Here is a 17,916-nt window from a genome sequence, read left to right as displayed (position 1 = left end):
CCATTAATAACGGTCAATTTACATATTTGCTTTATTGAGAAATAAAGCATTGTATTTTGCGGCACTTTCAGCGCAGCTGGGACAGTTAAAACTTTCTAATTTCGTAAACATAACGGGTTCGTGTGCCAGTTTTAGAAGGCATGCTCAAGGGATGAGGTGAATGTGTCTCGCTCTGAAACACCATGGGAAGATATTGTGGTGATTGCCCAATATCACCCACACTGCCAAGGTCGTGATGAACCAATGCTGTGAGTAGTAAACCTTTGACTGAATATTGATTATTGTTATGGCGCGGTTGAACGGTTTTGCTGCTGAGCTTGGGACTTGGGAGTTGGGAGACATGGATTTGTATCAGTATGGTCTAACTCTACCCACTGAGTCTTAGTGTGTTTTAAATAACATTTCTTCCTTGATGTTTAAAGTGGCACTACTACTATTTGTTTTTGTTACAGGTCCTTATTCTTTGAATGAATAAGGTGCCTGGTATTGGATCGTAGAGCAAAAGGCACCGCTTTGGCTTGTCAAAATGGCACCCAGGGAAGAAGACACAGTGAATGAAAATGGAAGCATAAAATCCTTTGCTGGCCTAGCAAAGCATGATACTGTTTGTGATGCAGAGGGCTTGGAGCTGAAAGAGTGAGTATCACTGGTAACCTTTTTCAAGCTGTGGTATTTCTAATTTTGAGCTAATTTAATAGAATTTTGAGGACCATCATGTAATGGACTTGAAACTCTGTCTGTGTCATTAATTCTATCTGATGCAGGGATACATACATATTTGTCTGTGATGCATGTTGACTGGCATATAATATGCCAGTGTCATGTGTGAGTGATACAACATTCCTGCTGGCTAACCTTTTCTACTAATTTTCAGGATAAGTAAAAGTCCAAAAAATGATGCACCCCCACCAGTGGCATACTGGCAACTGGTAAGATAGATACCTTTTATTATTTTAACATAAACTGCAGAAATATGTGTTTATGAAGCTATGAACTATGAACCTTAATTTACAAAATGTAAATTGAAATGAAGGCGTTCTAATGCTTTTTATTCTTTGACATGCCGTGTTTAACAACAGCAACTCCCAAAGATTTTCATTGTTTGTCATTCATCATTTCAATAATGTGACCATGGCTGTCAGTTCTAACACGTGTCCATGAAAATGTGATGCTAATAGCACCCAGCATCACTATTCATTAGTTAGTGGTAGTAAAAAGTCCCTGCATTGACGGCTCATGTTCTGTCCCCCCTAGCATATCACTTTACCCTGTAATCTTCCATCGCCAGTTTCGGTACGCTGACCGCACCGACCGCGCGCTGGTGGCGGGCGGTCTGGTGTGTGCCGTCCTCTCGTCGATCTGTCTGCCAGCCATGGTGGTTCTACTCGGCCTTCTCACGAACGCGTTTGTCGGCTTCCACGCGGCGGCGGCGCTAAACGACACGGCACCGGAGGCCCTTTCCAACCGCACGGTGTTAGTAGAGATACTCAGAGTGGGTGTGGAAGAGAATCCCGGGCTGACACTCCCCCCGATGACATTTCACTTTTCTCGGGATTCATCCCACCTTTCAATTAAACCACTATCAGCTCAATGCTCGTCGTCAGTCGTGTCCTTGGAGACTGGAGAGCCGTTCGGTTTCGTCTAAAGTGCGTTCATACCCGATTCGTTTATCATTTTTTTCTGTGTTTTTTAATCACCCTAACCCATTCGTCTGTATCAGAGTGTGTATCTGACCCACTCGCTTCCCCTACCCGATTTCGCTCTGACCCTCCCACCGTATCTGACTGACTGCCTGGCCGGCCAGGTCCCGTCCGCTGGAGCTGCTGGTGCCGGACGGCGCCGCGCCGGAGACGTTCTCCCAGCACGTGTGGGTGTTTCTGGTCGGCAGCTGCGTGGCCGGCTCATTACAGGCGACCTTCGGGGCCCTGTTCGTGTTCTGCCTGGACTTTTCGTCGGCCAGACAAGTAAGTCGATGGAGGGTGGTGGTGTCAATAAGTTTATTCAGCGTTAGATGCCTGTGTCTTGTCATTCTGCTTCACGTGGCTATGCAATTGAATTGGTTAGCAAGATCAGTGGAGCTATAGATAGAAGTCACGCAAATCTGAATAGATTTAAGTGGCATTCACCAGTTGGCGCCAGAGCCCGTGTTATGCTAGAAAGCTGTGTGATGACGGGCTGTCGTTCTTTCAATGCGTGATAATGCACTTAGGGTCGCTGACAGTCCTTCGATACTGTCTCCGACCCGTCCCCGCTCCGCCCTTGACCAATTCCGTCCGCCCATCCTCAGGTGAAGCGGATCCGAGGGCTGTTCCTGCAGGCAGTACTGAGACAGGAGATCAGCTGGTTCGAGACTAACGGCGCCGGAGACTTCGCCACCAGGGCTACAGAGTGAGTGCAGATGACCCAGTCGGTGGCGGAAATCGTATCGTTCAATTTGTACAGTCTCTAGAACTTTGGACAATGCCTTCCATAAAAAGTTTGATTTTTAAGGATCAATTTTAGTGTGATGTGACACATAAGTTTGCATGATAGTCGTAGAAATTAGCAACAAGTTGGTGTGCTGAATGTTGAGTAACATTGCTAACAGTAACAACCCTTATAATGCTTCATGCAGCTAAGTGCCAACAACATGATCATGATCGAGTTACAACTTGCTCCACTGGTCTGTCCTAACGAACGACCCCTCCTCCGTCCTTCCGACAGAGACCTGGCCAAGGTGCAGGCGGGCATTGACGACAAGCTGGGCATCTTTGTGTTCATGGTGTCGGTGTTCGTCATCTCGATGTGTAACGCCTTCTACCACGGCTGGAGGCTGACGCTGGTCATCCTGACGGCCGTACCCGTCCTGGTGGCCATACTGGCCGCCATCGCAAAGGTACGGACGGCATGTGGGGAATAGGTGTCGCTGGGCTGACATGTATTTGAGATTGGGGTAAGCAGTTGTAGTGATGTGAAATCGGCAGTGGATGTTGCCGCTGTTTGGTTAGCGATTCAGTTGCGTAAACCGCTATTCATGTTTTATAACATGCGAATCGATTATATACATACGAACTAAAATTAACGTGAATTTTACCTCAACTTGATCGTAAAAGCGATCGTGAGTTGAAATGCTGAGATACAAGATAACTCAACGGCGGCTGAGAGTTATAACCTAATATGAGCGATAGGAAACGACGAAAAGACTGCATAATTATATCGTTGTATAAAACGTGCTGATAAAAACCTCAACAACTATCAGTTTGTCTCATTTTTTTCGTCATCCGCCCATCCACTCACCAGCTTACCAACCCACCCCCTCCCTAACCCGATGTGACCCCCTCCCCCTGTTTTACCGTCCAGGCCCAGTCGACGCTGATGCAGCGGGCGACGGCCGGCTACAGCCGAGCGGGAGACGTGGCCGCCGAGATCATATCGGCCATCCGCACAGTGGTGGCCTTCGGTGGACAGCAAAAGGAGGTGGACAGGTGAGGAATGACGGAGGACTAGATACGTGGAATGGTGAGATAACAGTGGAAGTGCTAATGTGGTCAGTGGTCGACATATTGGATTGTTATGTCTTGCATGTAATCTCTGTCCTTTGATTTCGGACCTGTAGGTACTCTGGTTGTCTGCTGGCCGCCCGCCGCTGGTGGCTCTAACCTCTGTGACCTGACCTTTGACCTGTGACCTGCAGGTACTCTGGGTGTCTGCTGGCCGCCCGCCGCTGGTGGCTGTGACCTCTGACCTATGATCTGTGACCTGTGCCCCGTAGGTACTCTGGGTGTCTGCTGGCCGCGCGCCGCTGGTGTGACCTCTGACCTGTGACCTGTGACCTGTAGGTACTCTGGGTGTCTTCTGGCCGCCCGCCGCTGGTGGCTGTGACCTCTGACCTCTGACCTATGACCTGTGACCTGTGACCTGTGACCTGTAGGTACTCTGGGTGTCTTCTGGCCGCCTGCCGCTGGTGGCTGTGACCTCTGACCTATGACCTGTGACCTGTGACCTGTAGGTACTTTGGGTGCCTGCTGGCCGCCCTCCGCTGGTGTGACCTCTGACCTATGACCTGTGACCTGTGACCTGTAGGTACTCTGGGTGTCTGCTGGCCGCCCGCCGCTGGTGGCTGCTGAACTCTGCGCTGACGGGCCTCGGTGCCGGTCTGGCCTGGTGTGTGGTGTTCGCCTGCTACTCGCTGGCGTTCTGGTACGGCACGGCCCTGGTACTGGACGGCGAGTACGACCCCGCGTCGCTGACCATAGTGAGTACGACACTGACTGTACGGCACGGCCCTGATACTGGACGGGGAGTACGACCCCGCGTCGCTGACCATAGTGAGTACGACACCGACTGTACGGCACGGTCCTGATACTGGACGGGGAGTACGACCCCGCGTCGCTGACAATAGTGAGTACGACACTGACTGTACGACACGGTCCTGATACTGGACGGGGAGTACGACCCCGCCTCGCTGACCATAGTGAGTAATGGGCTCCGTTTCATAAAGCGAGTCCGTAACTTACGCCGGTTTTTGGTCTTGTGTTGCAAGTGCATGTGAAGCGATGACGATAGTTTGAATCGTTGAATTTATTTATCTTGCAAGCAAGAACAGAAGAGAGAAGGGGAAATAAATTTATCGCTTTACATGCGCTTGCAATACAAGCCCAAAAACCGGCGTAATTTACGGACTCGCTTTATGAAACGAGGCCCTGGACACCGATTACGACAATAGTGAGTGCTGAGTATGACACCGCATGTACGACACTGCCATGGTACTGGATGGGGAGTTATACGACCCCGCCCAGACCATAATGAGTACTGGGTACGACAGCGACTGTACGACACCGCCCAGGTAATACGACCCCGCCCTGACCATAGTGACTAGTGAGTACTGGGTACGACCGTCGACCATAGTGAGTACGTGGCACGACGCCGACTGTACGACTCCGTTCTGGTTCTGGAGTACCGGTGAAGTCAGGATAAGTTAACTTTGATTAGTTGTTGCTGCTGACTGTCGGATGCCGAGTCATTGCAGATCAAGTGAGCAGGAATAATTTGAAACGTCCTGGCGTGAGACAAGCGCTGCCGAGTGCCGACATATTTGATTATTTCATGCCATCGAGTATGTGAGCTGTGAAATAACAGAGATCTGCTATGTTTTCGTTTTATATTTACTGCATCTGCTATATGTGCCTTCCAAGAGGCCAATGTAGCGGCTATGACCGTGTGACTGATATCAGGATGTTTCTGACGTCCATCTCCCGTGGTGTCCCCGTCCGCAGGTATTTTTCAGTGTGGTGATGGGCGCCATCCAGCTGGGACAGTCAGCGCTGCACCTCTCCTCGTTCAGCGAGGCGCGCGGCGCGGCCGCCTCCATATTCGCCGTCATAGGTCAGTCGTTCTTAGTCGCTGGAAGTTAATGAGACGGCCAAACGACGGTCAGTTGTTGCGATTTGACCCTTCCAGTTTGTGGTTTGTGGGTACTGATCACTTAAATAACTTTTTAGACATTGTTCGTTCTCGATTTTTAGTACATCTCTCATTGTGCACTCATAAAGCGAACTCGTAAAACTCTTGAAACGTCCCTCAGAAGCTCGTGAACGCTTTGATAAAAGGCACCAACATAACACTCTTCAATCGTTCATCCTGCTAGCATCTTATAATACCCAGCAATCACCCATATCTGACCCGGCCTCCCTCCGTCGACAGAGCGCCGCTCCCAGATTGACCCTCTGGGTGAGTCGGGTGAGACGCCGCCGACGGTGGCCGGGAGACTCGAGTTCCGCGACGTGCGCTTTAGCTACCCCAGCCGGCCGGACGTTCAGGTGAGGGCAGGGGAGGGAGTGGGGAGGCTGGGCAGCCCGGTGGATATGACAGAGGACAGTGATCACTGATCGATTCGGAGAGGTCAGTAGTAAGCAGGGATGACCAAGCTTACGGATCGGTCGGGGAAGGTCAGGTCGGTTACGTGCGGTGTATGTCCTTTGTCGACTCGACTGTTGACGTGTGTATGTTGGGGTCTCTGGGCTGGTGCTTCAGCCTGTCAGCTGATGTGGGTTGGCTAGTGTTCTTGCTGGTGGATGTGGAACTGGTGAGGGAAAGGTCGTGCAGTGCGCTGCTCAGGACTCCCACGGTCTTGGTCACTATTGGCCGGTCATGGCGGGGAGTTATATCCTGTCGTGACGGACGGTAATGTTCTGTGGTGACGCTGGACAATGATACAAGTGACGTTACGGGACGTGACTGGTCGTTTTGACCGGTTACACGACTTCCGTCCGGAATGAGTGGAGTTTTGCATGTCATCCCTGACTCGGTCGGCTGCGCAGGCATGCCATTGTGCCTTGATAGTCAGCTCAAAGATGTTGGTATTTGTGACTTTTGGTGCAGGATGCAGCAGTATCGTCTTTTTTCGCCAACGTCTCTCCCGTATCTGCTCCCAGGAAACATGGATAAATAAAAAAGACATTCTCAGCATCATACACTGTTTGACACTATAACTCCCGTCCCCCCCAGGTGTTGGACAGTCTGAATCTAACCATCCCGGCCGGCCAGACTGTGGCGCTGGTCGGGCCGTCCGGCTGCGGCAAATCCACCTGTGTTCAGCTGCTGCAGAGACTGTACGACCCCGACCACGGACAGGTGAGGATAGAGACTGTACGATCACGGACAGGTGAGACTGTACGACCCAGACCACGGGCAGGTGAGACTGTACGACTGTACGACCACGGACAGGTGAGGAGAGAGACTGTACGGCCACGGACAGGTGAGACTGTACGACTGTACGGCCACGGACAGGTGAGGATAGAGACTGTACGACCCCGACCACGGACAGGTGAGGATAGAGACTGTACAACCCCGACCACGGACAGGTGAGACTGTACGACTGTACGGCCACGGACAGCTGAGACTGTACGACCCTGGCCACGGACAGGACGTGAGGACTGAGACTGTACGACCCCTAGCACGGACAGGTAACCACGGAAAGCACATGCAGGAAAGCGTGTTGATCGTTGACCGATGCTAGTTTTGTTTTGTGTTTTAGGTGTGTCACTCGATATGCAGTTTCGTTCGCGATTTAACGACACGGCATTATCATTGAACATAAACTGTCATTCTATTTTCTGCAATCGTTGCATCTCCGCATCTCGTCCGTCTCCTAGTCCTATCTCTCTTTTTCTGACTCTAGTCTTCCCTCTCTCGCTGTCTCATCATTCCCGGTCTCCTTATTCATCTCCATGGACGTCTTCTTTACCTGCGTCCCCCGTCTCTCGCTTACCAACGTCCACTCTTCCCTCTCCCACCTCCCCAATTTCCCAGCTCTCGTCTCCCACCATCTCTCACTAACCCTCCTCCCCCCCCCCCCTTACATTTAGGTTCTGTTGGACGGTCGGCGGGTCAGTGACCTGCGCGTCTCGTGGCTGCGCGGTCATCCCCACTGACCCCCTCCCCTTACATTTAGGTTCTGTTGGACGGTCGGCGGGTCAGTGACCTGCGCGTCTCGTGGCTGCGCGGTCAGCTAGCCGTCGTGTCCCAGGAGCCCGTCCTGTTCCCCGTCTCCATCCGGGAGAACATCAGATACGGTGAGAGGGCGGGTCGCCTGCAGTGAGCGGGACGTCCGCAGTGAGCGGACAGACTGGGTGAAGGAGGTAGAGGACCATGTCCTGGGGCAGGACGATAGGCATGAATATCAGTGGAGATTATAGCCAACATAAGTTGTTTGAGGGTGCTTTGGTCAGATTGATGATTGGCTAGGTTGGGCATAGCTTGCCGATTGACCAGCTGCATATTCAGTGTTCGTTTTATGAAATATTTATGATACTATCATTTTGTTTGGTTTATCTTGACACATTATGCTCACATGTTCCCCTTCGGGTAGTCTAGTCGGGTATATATCCCACCAAATCCCAAGTCCACCTTCTCTCACATTCCCGCCTGCTCCCCGCTGCCTCCCAGGCCGTCCGGGCTGTTCGGAGGCCGAGCTGGAGCGGGCGGCCCGCACCGCCCAGGCGTGGCCGTTCATCAGCGCCCTGCCGGCCGGGCTGGACACGACGGTGGGCGGGCGCGGCGGCCAGCTGTCGGGCGGCCAGCGCCAGAGGGTGGCGCTGGCGCGCGCGCTGCTGGCCGACCCGGCCGTGCTGCTACTGGATGAGGCCACGTCGGCACTGGATACGGCCACAGAGGCGCGACTGCTCACCGCACTGGCTGAGGTGGGAGCGGGGACAGGTTTACGGATGTAGCGGGTAGGGAGAGGGCGTAGAGAAGGAAGATCAGATTGGGAGGATAGGAGGTAGCTGTTGGAGAGGGAAACTGACAGTGGGTACACCGGTGTTTCTGGGAACGACTTGTGATATGTATTGCACTAGCGTGAGATACTTTTGATATAACTGTTGCGTGCCTTTTTTGAATGCATATAGAAAACATATTGCAATTTTCGTAACCTTAGCCCAGCCCCGGCTTTTAAGGGCCATGTGTCTATCCTTTGATTGTCCTGTGTTTGTCCCGTCTGACATCCCCCGTTCCCCCAGGAGCGTTCGGGCCGCACCACGCTGGTGGTGGCGCACCGCCTGTCCACGGTGCGCGCCGCCGACTCGATCGTGGTGCTGCGGGAGGGCCGGGTGGCAGAGCGCGGCTCCCACCAGCAGCTGATGGACCGACGGGGACTCTACCACCGGCTGGTCAGCGCGCAGGCCCTGGCCGACGACGCTACAGGTTAGAGAGGGATGATGTGACTGACCCTCAATACTCGCTGTGAGTTGTGAGTTTTGAACTGTGAGTTGTCCACTCACGCTATAAACGATTCACTACGATCGTTACAAATAGGGTTTCTTCATCGCAAACGTCCATTTTACGTATGCGTCTTATTGCAGCCAATTAACGGTATTTTTGCGTCGTGTGACCTGAATACTGGCTTTTTAATTTCGTTGTTGCATGGAAATTGAATGAACTGAATGTCGTTTACGGCTCTCGATCACGAATGATTTGTTTCCCTGTCATTGCTTGCGGGCCATCGAACTTGTATTGAAGTGTGCAATCGCTTGACGCCGGGCATCGTAGTCGTAAATGGCCGTGCCATAATTGGGGCCCACTCCATTCATATACCACGCTCAATTCGCGTTCAACGTTCAAATCCCTCACGTTTATTCTCTCATTCTCCCCTCTTTCAGCTCCACCGGACGGCGTGGACCCGGTGTGGTCCCCGGGCGGCGGCGGCGGCGGCGGGGGCGGGGGCGGGGGCGGCTACTCGCCGGAGCCGCCGCGCCGCCGCCGCCGGCCGGCCAGCCGCACCGTCTCCATCAGTTCTGAGCCGGCCGAGGACGAGCAGCCGGCCAGTCTAGCAGAGGTGGTGGGCCAGGTGGCCGCTACTGGACTCGGACGGGCCCACGGCTCAGTGCGGAGGAGGTCACTGCGGAGACGGAGTGTGAGTAGAGGGGAGGAGGGGGGGGGGTGACTCGGACGGGCCCATGGCTCCGTCCGGAGACGGTCACTGAGGAGACGGAGTGTGAGTAGAGGGGGAGGGTAGAGGGGGAGGGTGGTAGAGGAGGCCCGCCGGAGAGTGTCAGGGACGGGCGCTCTTGTGACGGAACTTGGCTTTCACGTGATCGGTGATAGCGTTACCCGTTTCTGACCCCTGGCTAGACTTATCTGTCTTACACTCAGTTTTACCGTTCTATTTGTATTTACCGTTCTATATTCTTTTCTATTCCAATTGCGCCACTTTCCGGAGCTGCCGTACCATTCAAAGGCCATTCAGTCTACCCCACTGTCTGTGTTCTAACCTCCCCCCTCTCCCCCAGGTGGCGGTCCCCGCCGAGGGCGAGCCCGTGTACCCAGCGGTCTCTCTGCTCTAACCCCCCACCACCCCTCCCTCAGGTGGCTGTTCCCGCCGAGGGCGAGCCCGTGTACCCGGCCGTCTCTCTGCTCTAACCCCCTCCCCCCTCTCCTCAGGTGGCTGTTCCCGCCGAGGGCGAGCCCGTGTACCCGCCGGTCTCTAGTCTGCTCTAACCCCCCTCCTCCTTCCTCAGGTGGCGGTCCCCGCCGAGGGCGAGCCCGTGTACCCAGCCGTTTCGATGTGGCGTCTGGTCCGTCTCAGCGGGCCCGAGTGGCCGTTCGTCCTGCTCGGAGTGCTGGCCTCGGCAGTCTGCGGCTGCGCCATCCCCGTCTACGCCCTGTTCTTCGGAGACGTGCTGGCGGTGAGTGAGGGCGAAGTGGAAGGTGAATTAGGTAGACTGTAAAGTCGTGATTTGTGTAGGTACCTATTATGCAAGAGCTACGACGTCGCCTTGAGGCTTGGACCTGATATGAAAAGATGGTATGATCAGATGTGATTTTTTGCACCCGATTGGAGTTATACCAAATGGTTAGTTTATAGACTTCTTCATTCAACGATTTATATGATTTTCTTATTCATGCTGCAGTGGTTTATTTGAAAATTTCTTAGTTTCCATTTATGTTCATTTTATCATCGGTAGATGCATACTGCTTTAGAGACAATGGTGGAGACCCGCCTGGAGTCTGAACTACTATTTAACCCAGCCTGTACTGTTTGCAGAATCTGGCAGAGTCCGATCGGCAACTGGCACAAGAAAAGGCCGACTTCTACTCAGTGGTCTTCCTAATGGTCGGCCTGGGACTCGGCACAGCTATGTTTCTCCAGGTATGGAGCACGATATTGTTCGTGGCCCTGTGGCCTAATGGATAAGGCGTCGGATTCCGGATCCGAAGATTGCAGGTTCGAGTCCTGCCAGGGTCGGACGTTTTCGTGTGGCACGTCATTGCCGGGCGTTACACCTTCATTTTCTGATCCGCGTCTCTTTGGTCATCAACGTTGTTTTGTCCCAACCAGTGATTGCTTTATGTGATTTAGCATCACCCTCATCCATCCCCAAATTACATAATTGAATCGTCTGTCGGACTGTCACAGTGTCACACTGAACTGGGACCGAACCTGAACGCGGCACATTCGTATTCCGCGCGAGTCACGACTGCTCCCGCTCTGGATTCTTCCATTTGACCTCCTGACTTTTCCTGACCCATGCTGACCTCTGCTGACCTCCTATGACCTCCACTGACCTCTTTGTGACCTCGTCTGACCCCGCAGAGCGCCATGTTCGGTATCGCCGGCCTGCGTCTGACCGCCCGGCTGCGGCGCCTCACCATGGCTGCCATATTACGCCAGGAGATGGCCTTCTTTGACGACCCGGTTAACTCGGTGGGCGCACTGTGCTCCCGTCTGGCCACCGATTCGTCCAACATTCACGGGGTGAGTGGTGGTAGCCGATGCTAGGGGGAGGAAAGGGGCAGAGGGGCTCAGAGGGGACCCCGCCGCGCCGCAGGTAAGTGGCAGACAGAGTGGCAGAGTAGAGGATGAAGGCTAGGGTTGTGGGAATGGATGAACAAGGACGAAATTGAAAGGGCTTGGGGTCTTGGCGGAAAAGTCGGTAGTCATGTCTGATAATTATCATGAGCTGTTCTTGTTGTAACGATATCGTTTGAACTGATTATAACGTTTCAAAACAAATGATAACTTGATTTGGTTCCTAAGTAATGCCATTTTGTCTGAGAAAGCACCAATATTGATTGATGCGCTCGCAGCTGATAACCCCTCACGCTCCCCTCCCCAGTCCCCAGGTAGGCGTCTTGTCCTGAGGCCGATCATCTCTTCTCTTCTTTCCTCCCCGCATGTGGTCCCCCTCTGTACCCTCTGACCCCCCTTCCCTCCCCTTAGGCGTGCGGTCCGCGTCTGGGCACGGTGGCGCAGGCGGTCTCCACGCTGGCCTTCTCTGTCACGGTGGCCGCCTACCTGAGCTGGCGGCTGGCGCTGGTACTGGCGCCGTTTGTGCCGCTGGTACTGGTAGCCTGCTACCTACAGACGGCGCTCACCACCGGACAGCAGCTCACCCAGATGGCCGCTGTAGATAGTGGCAGTGGGGTGAGTGGGGGAGGGGGAGTGGGGGGGGATAAGTGCAGACGGCGCTCACCACCGGACAGCAGCTGACGCAGATGGCCGCTGTAGATAGTGGCAGTGGGGTAAGTGTGTGTGTCTCAGGGGGGGGGGGGGGTAGCTGCAGACGGCGCTCACCACCGGACAGCAGCTCACCCAGATGGCTGCTGTAGATAGTGGCAGTGGGGTGAGTGTGTGTGTCAGTGTGTGTGTGGGGGGGGAGTCGAAGTGGGATGAAAAAAGAGGCGGTTTTCATGACCAGTTTGTGGTATTCGTCTCAGTTGCTGAGTGACGTGAGTCTGGAAAGCCGTATCGTAATATCCGAAAATCGAAACTTGAATCGTATTGTATGTCGTGTTGTTCTGTGTCAGTTACCTGTTTAAACGTGGCATTTCGTCCATTGTGTTGAATATTTCTACACTGTGGACAAGTTCTACGTTTTCTATTCGTCGATGATACAGCTGACCCCGCCACACCGCAGGAGCCGGGCCCGGCATGCACTGAACGCACTGGAGAGAGATGAAGGTCGGTGGTGGGACTGTGCACGGGTGGTACGCTGTTACATTCTAACTTATACGGTCATGCTGTGTATGCACTCCTCTCTTTTAGCTTGATATCTATCATATAGTAATGTGATGTTTATCTTCCCTTTCTCTGGAATATCTTCATTTTGCAGAAGTTGGCATGCTATTACATGATTGCATGGTGCTATATCTTACTTTTGATATGATTGCATGGTGTTGCACGCCTTCGTCCCTGAACTTACGTATCCGCTGCACGAGCTACCTTCATTCACTGATCACTCACCCACTTTCATGGCACTCTGGTGAAGTATGACCATTTTTTATCAAACCGCGGGTACCAGTATCCGTCTTACTTGCTCTTTCAGTGTATGGGTCACACATGACATGTTTGCTAGGAGACGAGTTAATGGCGTGCGATGTGCTAACTTAAATTGACATTTTCCGGTGCCGTTTAATTTCACGCCACACCATGCATGTGTGTACTAGACGGTCGTGGCATGGTGCTGCTCCAAAACATCGCGAAATTCCAACATCCATTCTATAAGCACAGAGACAAACATGTCTTCCTCTCTCATCCTTCTTTTTCCATACCCTTCTACCAGCCAGCAGCCTCCATTCGTGCCTACTGCCTTCATTCGTCTGTCCGTCGTGACACTGACTGACCCCTGGCGGCGGCAGACGGTGGTCGAAGCTTTGCGCAATATCCGCACGGTGGCAGCACTGCGCCTGGAGCGCACGCTGCACTCCCAGTACGTGGACACTCTGGAGAAGGCGTTTGGAGTCTACTACCGGATATCGGTCATCAGAGGTGGGTCGGTTGGACGGAAGGGAGCGTCGGGGGAGGAAGGGAAGACTGGGTAATGGGATGGAGTGGTTTTTGATTGAGATGCTGGAGGGATGGGACTGTGGGGATCGGGAGCTGCTGAAGGTATAATGGTAACTGGGAGGAAAGAGATATTCGGAGGAAGGGCCTGTAGAAAGGAATAGGTCGTTCATCATGGATCGGTTGCAGCTAATTGGTGATGTGTTCAACCCCCAAGGGATGTGTTAGGCTGATCTGGCGGAAAGGTCTTAAAACAGCTAACAAACCGCCTATGAACATGCTGGTACCGTCTGTATATGAGCTGACTTGTCTCTGTATCTCCCGGCCAGGACTGGCGTTCGGGTTCGCCAACGCGGTGCCGTTTTTCGCGTACGCTGCCACCATGGGCTACGGCGGCCGGCTGGTGGGTGACGGAGAGCTGCCCTTCCAAAACGTCTTCAAGTGAGTCGCCGCTGGTTACAGACTGGCATTTCAGATCCGAGCTGCATGATGCAATATTGCACATAATGTTGCACAAGATAAAAATACCAGCAGCCTGTTCAGATGATTGGATAATGTCAGTTCTTTATACGAAGCTAAGAAAAGATTGACAATCAGCAGAATGCGATCCGTGTTAATTTCCCCGTGTCGCACACTGACCAATATGACCATATTCCATTCTTTATCAGGATGGGTGAGTCGCTAATACTGACTGCCCCCCCCCACCACCCCCCCCACACCCTCGCCCTCCCCAGGGTGGGTGAGTCTCTGTACTGACTGTTCCCCCATCCCCCAGAGTCGGTGAGTCGCTGATCCTCGGTACGATGATGGTCGGCCAGGCGGTGGCGTTCGCGCCCAGTTTCCAGAACGCCAAGCTGTCAGCGGCCCGGGTGTTTGCCCTGCTGGACCGGAAAACTGCCATCGAGGCGTCGCCCAGTGCCGGACTCAAACTGGTGAGCTGAAGCCGGGAAGTGAGACTTGAGAGTCGGTTCTTGGGTGGTTGGTTAATGGGATAGATGAGACCTTTGTAATGGATTAGATATGGAAATGAAGTTTCGTTAGCTAGATTGTTAACTGGGAATTATTAATTAGCAGTGCTAGTGCTACAAATTATTTTGAACTGCGTGGTCGATTGGTTCGACATCGCTAAAGATAGATTTACAGCTGCTTTTAGTGTTTTTTTTTTATACATTGTTGAAAGTAGAGCACACATTGAACCCATTAAACACTGTAAGCACTTACCAGCACTGATTTCACGTCCGCTGTCTTGTTCCAGCCGCACGTTGACGGTCAAATGGCCGTACAAGATGTCACCTTCAGCTACCCGTCCCGGCCAGCGGCACCTGTGCTCCGAAATATGAACTTCAGCTTCCCGCCGGGCCGCACCGTGGCGCTAGTGGGCGCCTCGGGCTGCGGCAAGTCGACCGTGCTGCAGCTGCTGCTGCGGTTCTACGAGCCCGACTCGGGCGCCGTGGTGAGTTGTGTCTGCTCGGCTGGGATTATGAGGGATTCAATTGGGATACACAGACGTTTGACGATAGTACTCGCCACTCACAGTTCATGAGTCCATCCTTTCGTTCGTTTATACCTATGAAGATAAGATGAAGACGAAGATGAATCCTTTAGTTTGTAGAATTTAGCTGATTATGCAGCTGCGGTCTCGTCTATCTTTCGTCCGCCGCTGGCGCCTGCTCTTACCAGTCCCGTGTCCCGCGTATGTCTCAGACCCTGGACGGCCACGAGCTGGGCTCCCTGAACGTGCCGTGGCTCCGCTCACCCCTCCCGTGCTCCCCTCTATACCACAGACGCTGGACGGCCACGAGCTGGGCTCTCTGAACGTCCCCCGCTCTCACCCCTCCCCCCTCTATACCACAGACCCTGGACGGTCACGAACTCGGCTCCCTGAACGTGCCGTGGTCTCTCTCACCCCCCCCCCCCCCTATACCACAGACCCTGGACGGCCACGAGCTGGGCTCTCTGAACGTGCCCTGGCTCCGCTCTCCCCTGTCACATGAGTATCAACCCCCCCCCCCCCCCCTCAGACCCTGGACGGCCACGAGCTGGGCTCTCTGAACGTGCCGTGGCTCCGCTCCCACCTGGCTCTGGTGGCTCAGCAGCCGGAGCTGTTTGACCGCACCATCGCCGAGAACATCGCATATGGAGACAACAGGTCAGCGGACAATCATTGGGTCACGCCCAACTACTAGTTTGTCGCACTGTTACACTCAGTCACAAGAGTCGCACAGAGTTTCAGTCTTCTACCGTGGGTACCTTCGGAGTCACTTGGTCCCTACCATTGAATCCCTCCAGAGTTACACTAAAACTGAATCGAATGGTTTCTGCCGTCGTGTGACGATCGGACTATACGAGTTCCGCTCAGAGGAATAAGAGTATTGGGCCGTGTTATGCTATTCCGCTGGTATTAATGGTATAAATCATAGCATTAATAGCGTTACTTTATAGTCTTACCTTTCCTTTGAAATAGTTGTCTTCATACCTGTGCTGTCCAATGCTCGCCTCACCTCTAGACGTATCTCTGACACTGTCTGTTCATGTTGCTCTGCCGCAGCCGGGAGGTGGCTATGGGTGAGATAATCGAGGCGGCCCGGGCGGCCAACCTGCACGACTTCATCACTGCGCTGCCGGCGGGATACGAGACCCGGCTGGGGGTCTCCTCTAGTACACAGGTAAGGGAGTTATATTTATAGGTGACGGGGGGGGGGGGGTACGAGACACGGCTGGGGGCCTCCCCCAGCACTCAGGTTCGATGGGCGGGGTACACGGGATGAGGGTCGAAATTCGAGATCAGTGTTGTTCCTCGTGTTACTTGCGCCCGTTGATAAAAATCTGATGCTGGTGTAATGTTCTGGCTCTTAGAAATTACATCCATCCGTCAGGTGGATGTGCCATTCCTTTCTGCCCGCCCCATCCTCTGAACACTGAACTGACTGACTCCCCCCCCCCCCCGCCCCCTTTCGTCAGCTCTCTGGCGGCCAGAAGCAGCGCGTGGCGATCGCGCGCGCCCTGCTCCGCCGGCCGGCCGTCCTCCTGCTGGACGAGGCCACCTCTGCCCTGGACGCGCAGAGCGAGCGCTGCGTACAGTCGGCGCTCGACTCGGCCGGCCGCGGACGAACCTGTGTGGTGGTGGCGCACCGACTGAGCGCCGTACAGGGAGCCGACTGTATCGCTGTGCTGCACCGGGGCAGGGTGGCCGAGACGGGCACCCACAGACAGCTGATGGCGGCCAGGGGGCTGTACTATCAGCTATACAGGGCGCAACTCTGACACAGATGAATCTACTGCCAGTTGTAAATGGCTCAACTGAGACAACGAAGACTACAGGGCGCAGGTTGTGGCCCCTGTGGGTTCAAGTATCCCCTGATGCTGTGGCGGCTGTACAGAGCGCATCTATGTATGACCATGCAAGCAACATGACAGCTGTCAGCTGTGATTCCGCAGGTTCTACCAGCAGCCTACGACGCTGTGGACTCCATTGGCCTTTGCATAGGGCTAGATATAGCGCCGCGAATCCTGCCCAAAGATGGCCCATTTGAAAGAGACTCTAGTAAGAGATCAAACTCGGCAGAGTTCAAAGTCGGGTGTCAGGTGTTCTGACGCTATGCAGACGGAAAGGTTCTTTCATTTTCTGAAATCTACCTGCCTTGGCCAGAGTTTCCCCAAGTTCTAGGGAACTGCCTCATTATGACTAGGGTTTTGAAATGGTACCACGCACTTTCTGTAAGAATTATTAGTTTTATATAAACATTTTATGCATAACTGTCACATACCTTGGATGAAGACGTATGGACACGTCGATGTATTGTTTAACAGTATTTATTTTATACGAGCGTTTTACGGCGATTGTAAATTATTTTTGGTGTGCTTTGTTATCAGTAGTATTATTTAGGGGCCAGTAGAAACTTAGCATTTATATTTTTCTTTCACTGTCTTGCAACTGCCTTCTTTACACGGGTTTAGACGTTTTGAGAGAATAGCACTGTTATGACTTGAGGAGACTTCTGAATATCATGTCTTAGTTAAGTCTGACTGAATATTAAGTCCGGCATGATGGGTTGTGCGCGCGACTTCCCCAGAGAAAACTCGCTGTTCTGTTCGTATGACAGGGGCCCGGCTACCGCGGGCTATCAGGGGCCAAAACAGGTACCGGTGTTACAAATATTGCCATTAGACTAGAGATACCACTACAGAGATGCCGCATGTTTCCTAGTGTTGTTTCAGGTTGAATGCCGATTTTCCGTGCGGATTGTCCCCGTGGGAACTATTGCAAAGCGAGTGATTTGGCGTTGTTTCATGATTGAGTGTCGTATCATGCTGCCTTTCTACACACAGGCTGCCGCAAGTTACCAGTATTTCTGATCGGTTTGCCTGTTTTGTAACAAAGTGTTTGAGGTGCAAGATAGCTTATTTGAATGTTTAGAACTTATGATCAATATGTAGTGTGCGAGGGCGTGAGTGTAATATTTACAGGACATTCAGGTGCTTGATTCCATGACAGCGCAAAAGCATGTTTCCGTCCTAGTTTGGCCGCTGTCAGAGCATGTTTCCGTCATTGTTGACAAGTTAAAACATCACTGTCATGGAACATGAAATGGAAATACAATTAGGCATGGGTCTGTGGTCAATGCATTTTTAGGTCGTTGCAAGCCCAACTTTGT

General features: G+C 53.1%; 1 protein-coding gene and 1 non-coding gene across 2 annotated transcripts; both read left to right on the top strand.

The window, feature by feature from the left end:
• Positions 1-128: 128 nt before the first annotated feature.
• Positions 129-17,873, top strand: LOC122366726 (multidrug resistance protein homolog 49-like). Its single transcript, XM_043339260.1, has 29 exons — positions 129-248; positions 453-636; positions 875-929; positions 1,289-1,473; positions 1,805-1,964; positions 2,288-2,388; positions 2,704-2,875; positions 3,340-3,464; positions 4,063-4,234; positions 5,256-5,364; positions 5,683-5,798; positions 6,487-6,612; positions 7,347-7,400; positions 7,433-7,553; positions 7,927-8,180; positions 8,499-8,682; positions 9,138-9,160; positions 9,215-9,391; positions 9,996-10,163; positions 10,523-10,627; positions 11,072-11,233; positions 11,699-11,902; positions 13,117-13,246; positions 13,591-13,702; positions 14,037-14,193; positions 14,517-14,714; positions 15,283-15,410; positions 15,810-15,927; positions 16,223-17,873. The coding sequence occupies exons 2-29, from the start codon at positions 527-529 to the stop codon at positions 16,523-16,525; spliced, it is 4,029 nt and encodes a 1,342-aa protein (XP_043195195.1). The 5' UTR covers positions 129-248; positions 453-526; the 3' UTR covers positions 16,526-17,873.
• Trnar-ccg lies at positions 10,651-10,723 on the top strand. The gene has a single exon. It is a non-coding gene; the product is annotated as a tRNA-Arg (tRNA).
• Positions 17,874-17,916: the final 43 nt, after the last annotated feature.

This window comes from Amphibalanus amphitrite, unplaced genomic scaffold (genome assembly GCF_019059575.1).
Source record: "Amphibalanus amphitrite isolate SeventyFive unplaced genomic scaffold, NRLGWU_Aamphi_draft 000827F_arrow, whole genome shotgun sequence".
NCBI classification, from domain to species: Eukaryota; Metazoa; Arthropoda; class Thecostraca; order Balanomorpha; family Balanidae; genus Amphibalanus; species Amphibalanus amphitrite.
Note: the sequence above shows the minus strand (reverse complement) of the source record. Positions and strands in the feature narration are given on the sequence as shown.

Excerpts from the sequence above, each read along its gene's own strand:
- LOC122366726 (XM_043339260.1), top strand. The coding sequence starts at position 527 with ATGGCACCCAGGGAAGAAGACACAGTGAATGAAAATGGAAGCATAAAA. Across the intron at positions 7,401-7,432 it reads GCGTCTCGTGGCTGCGCGGT|GTTCTGTTGGACGGTCGGCG; the intron begins CATCCCCACTGA and ends CCTTACATTTAG. Across the intron at positions 13,703-14,036 it reads CCCTTCCAAAACGTCTTCAA|AGTCGGTGAGTCGCTGATCC; the intron begins GTGAGTCGCCGC and ends CCCATCCCCCAG.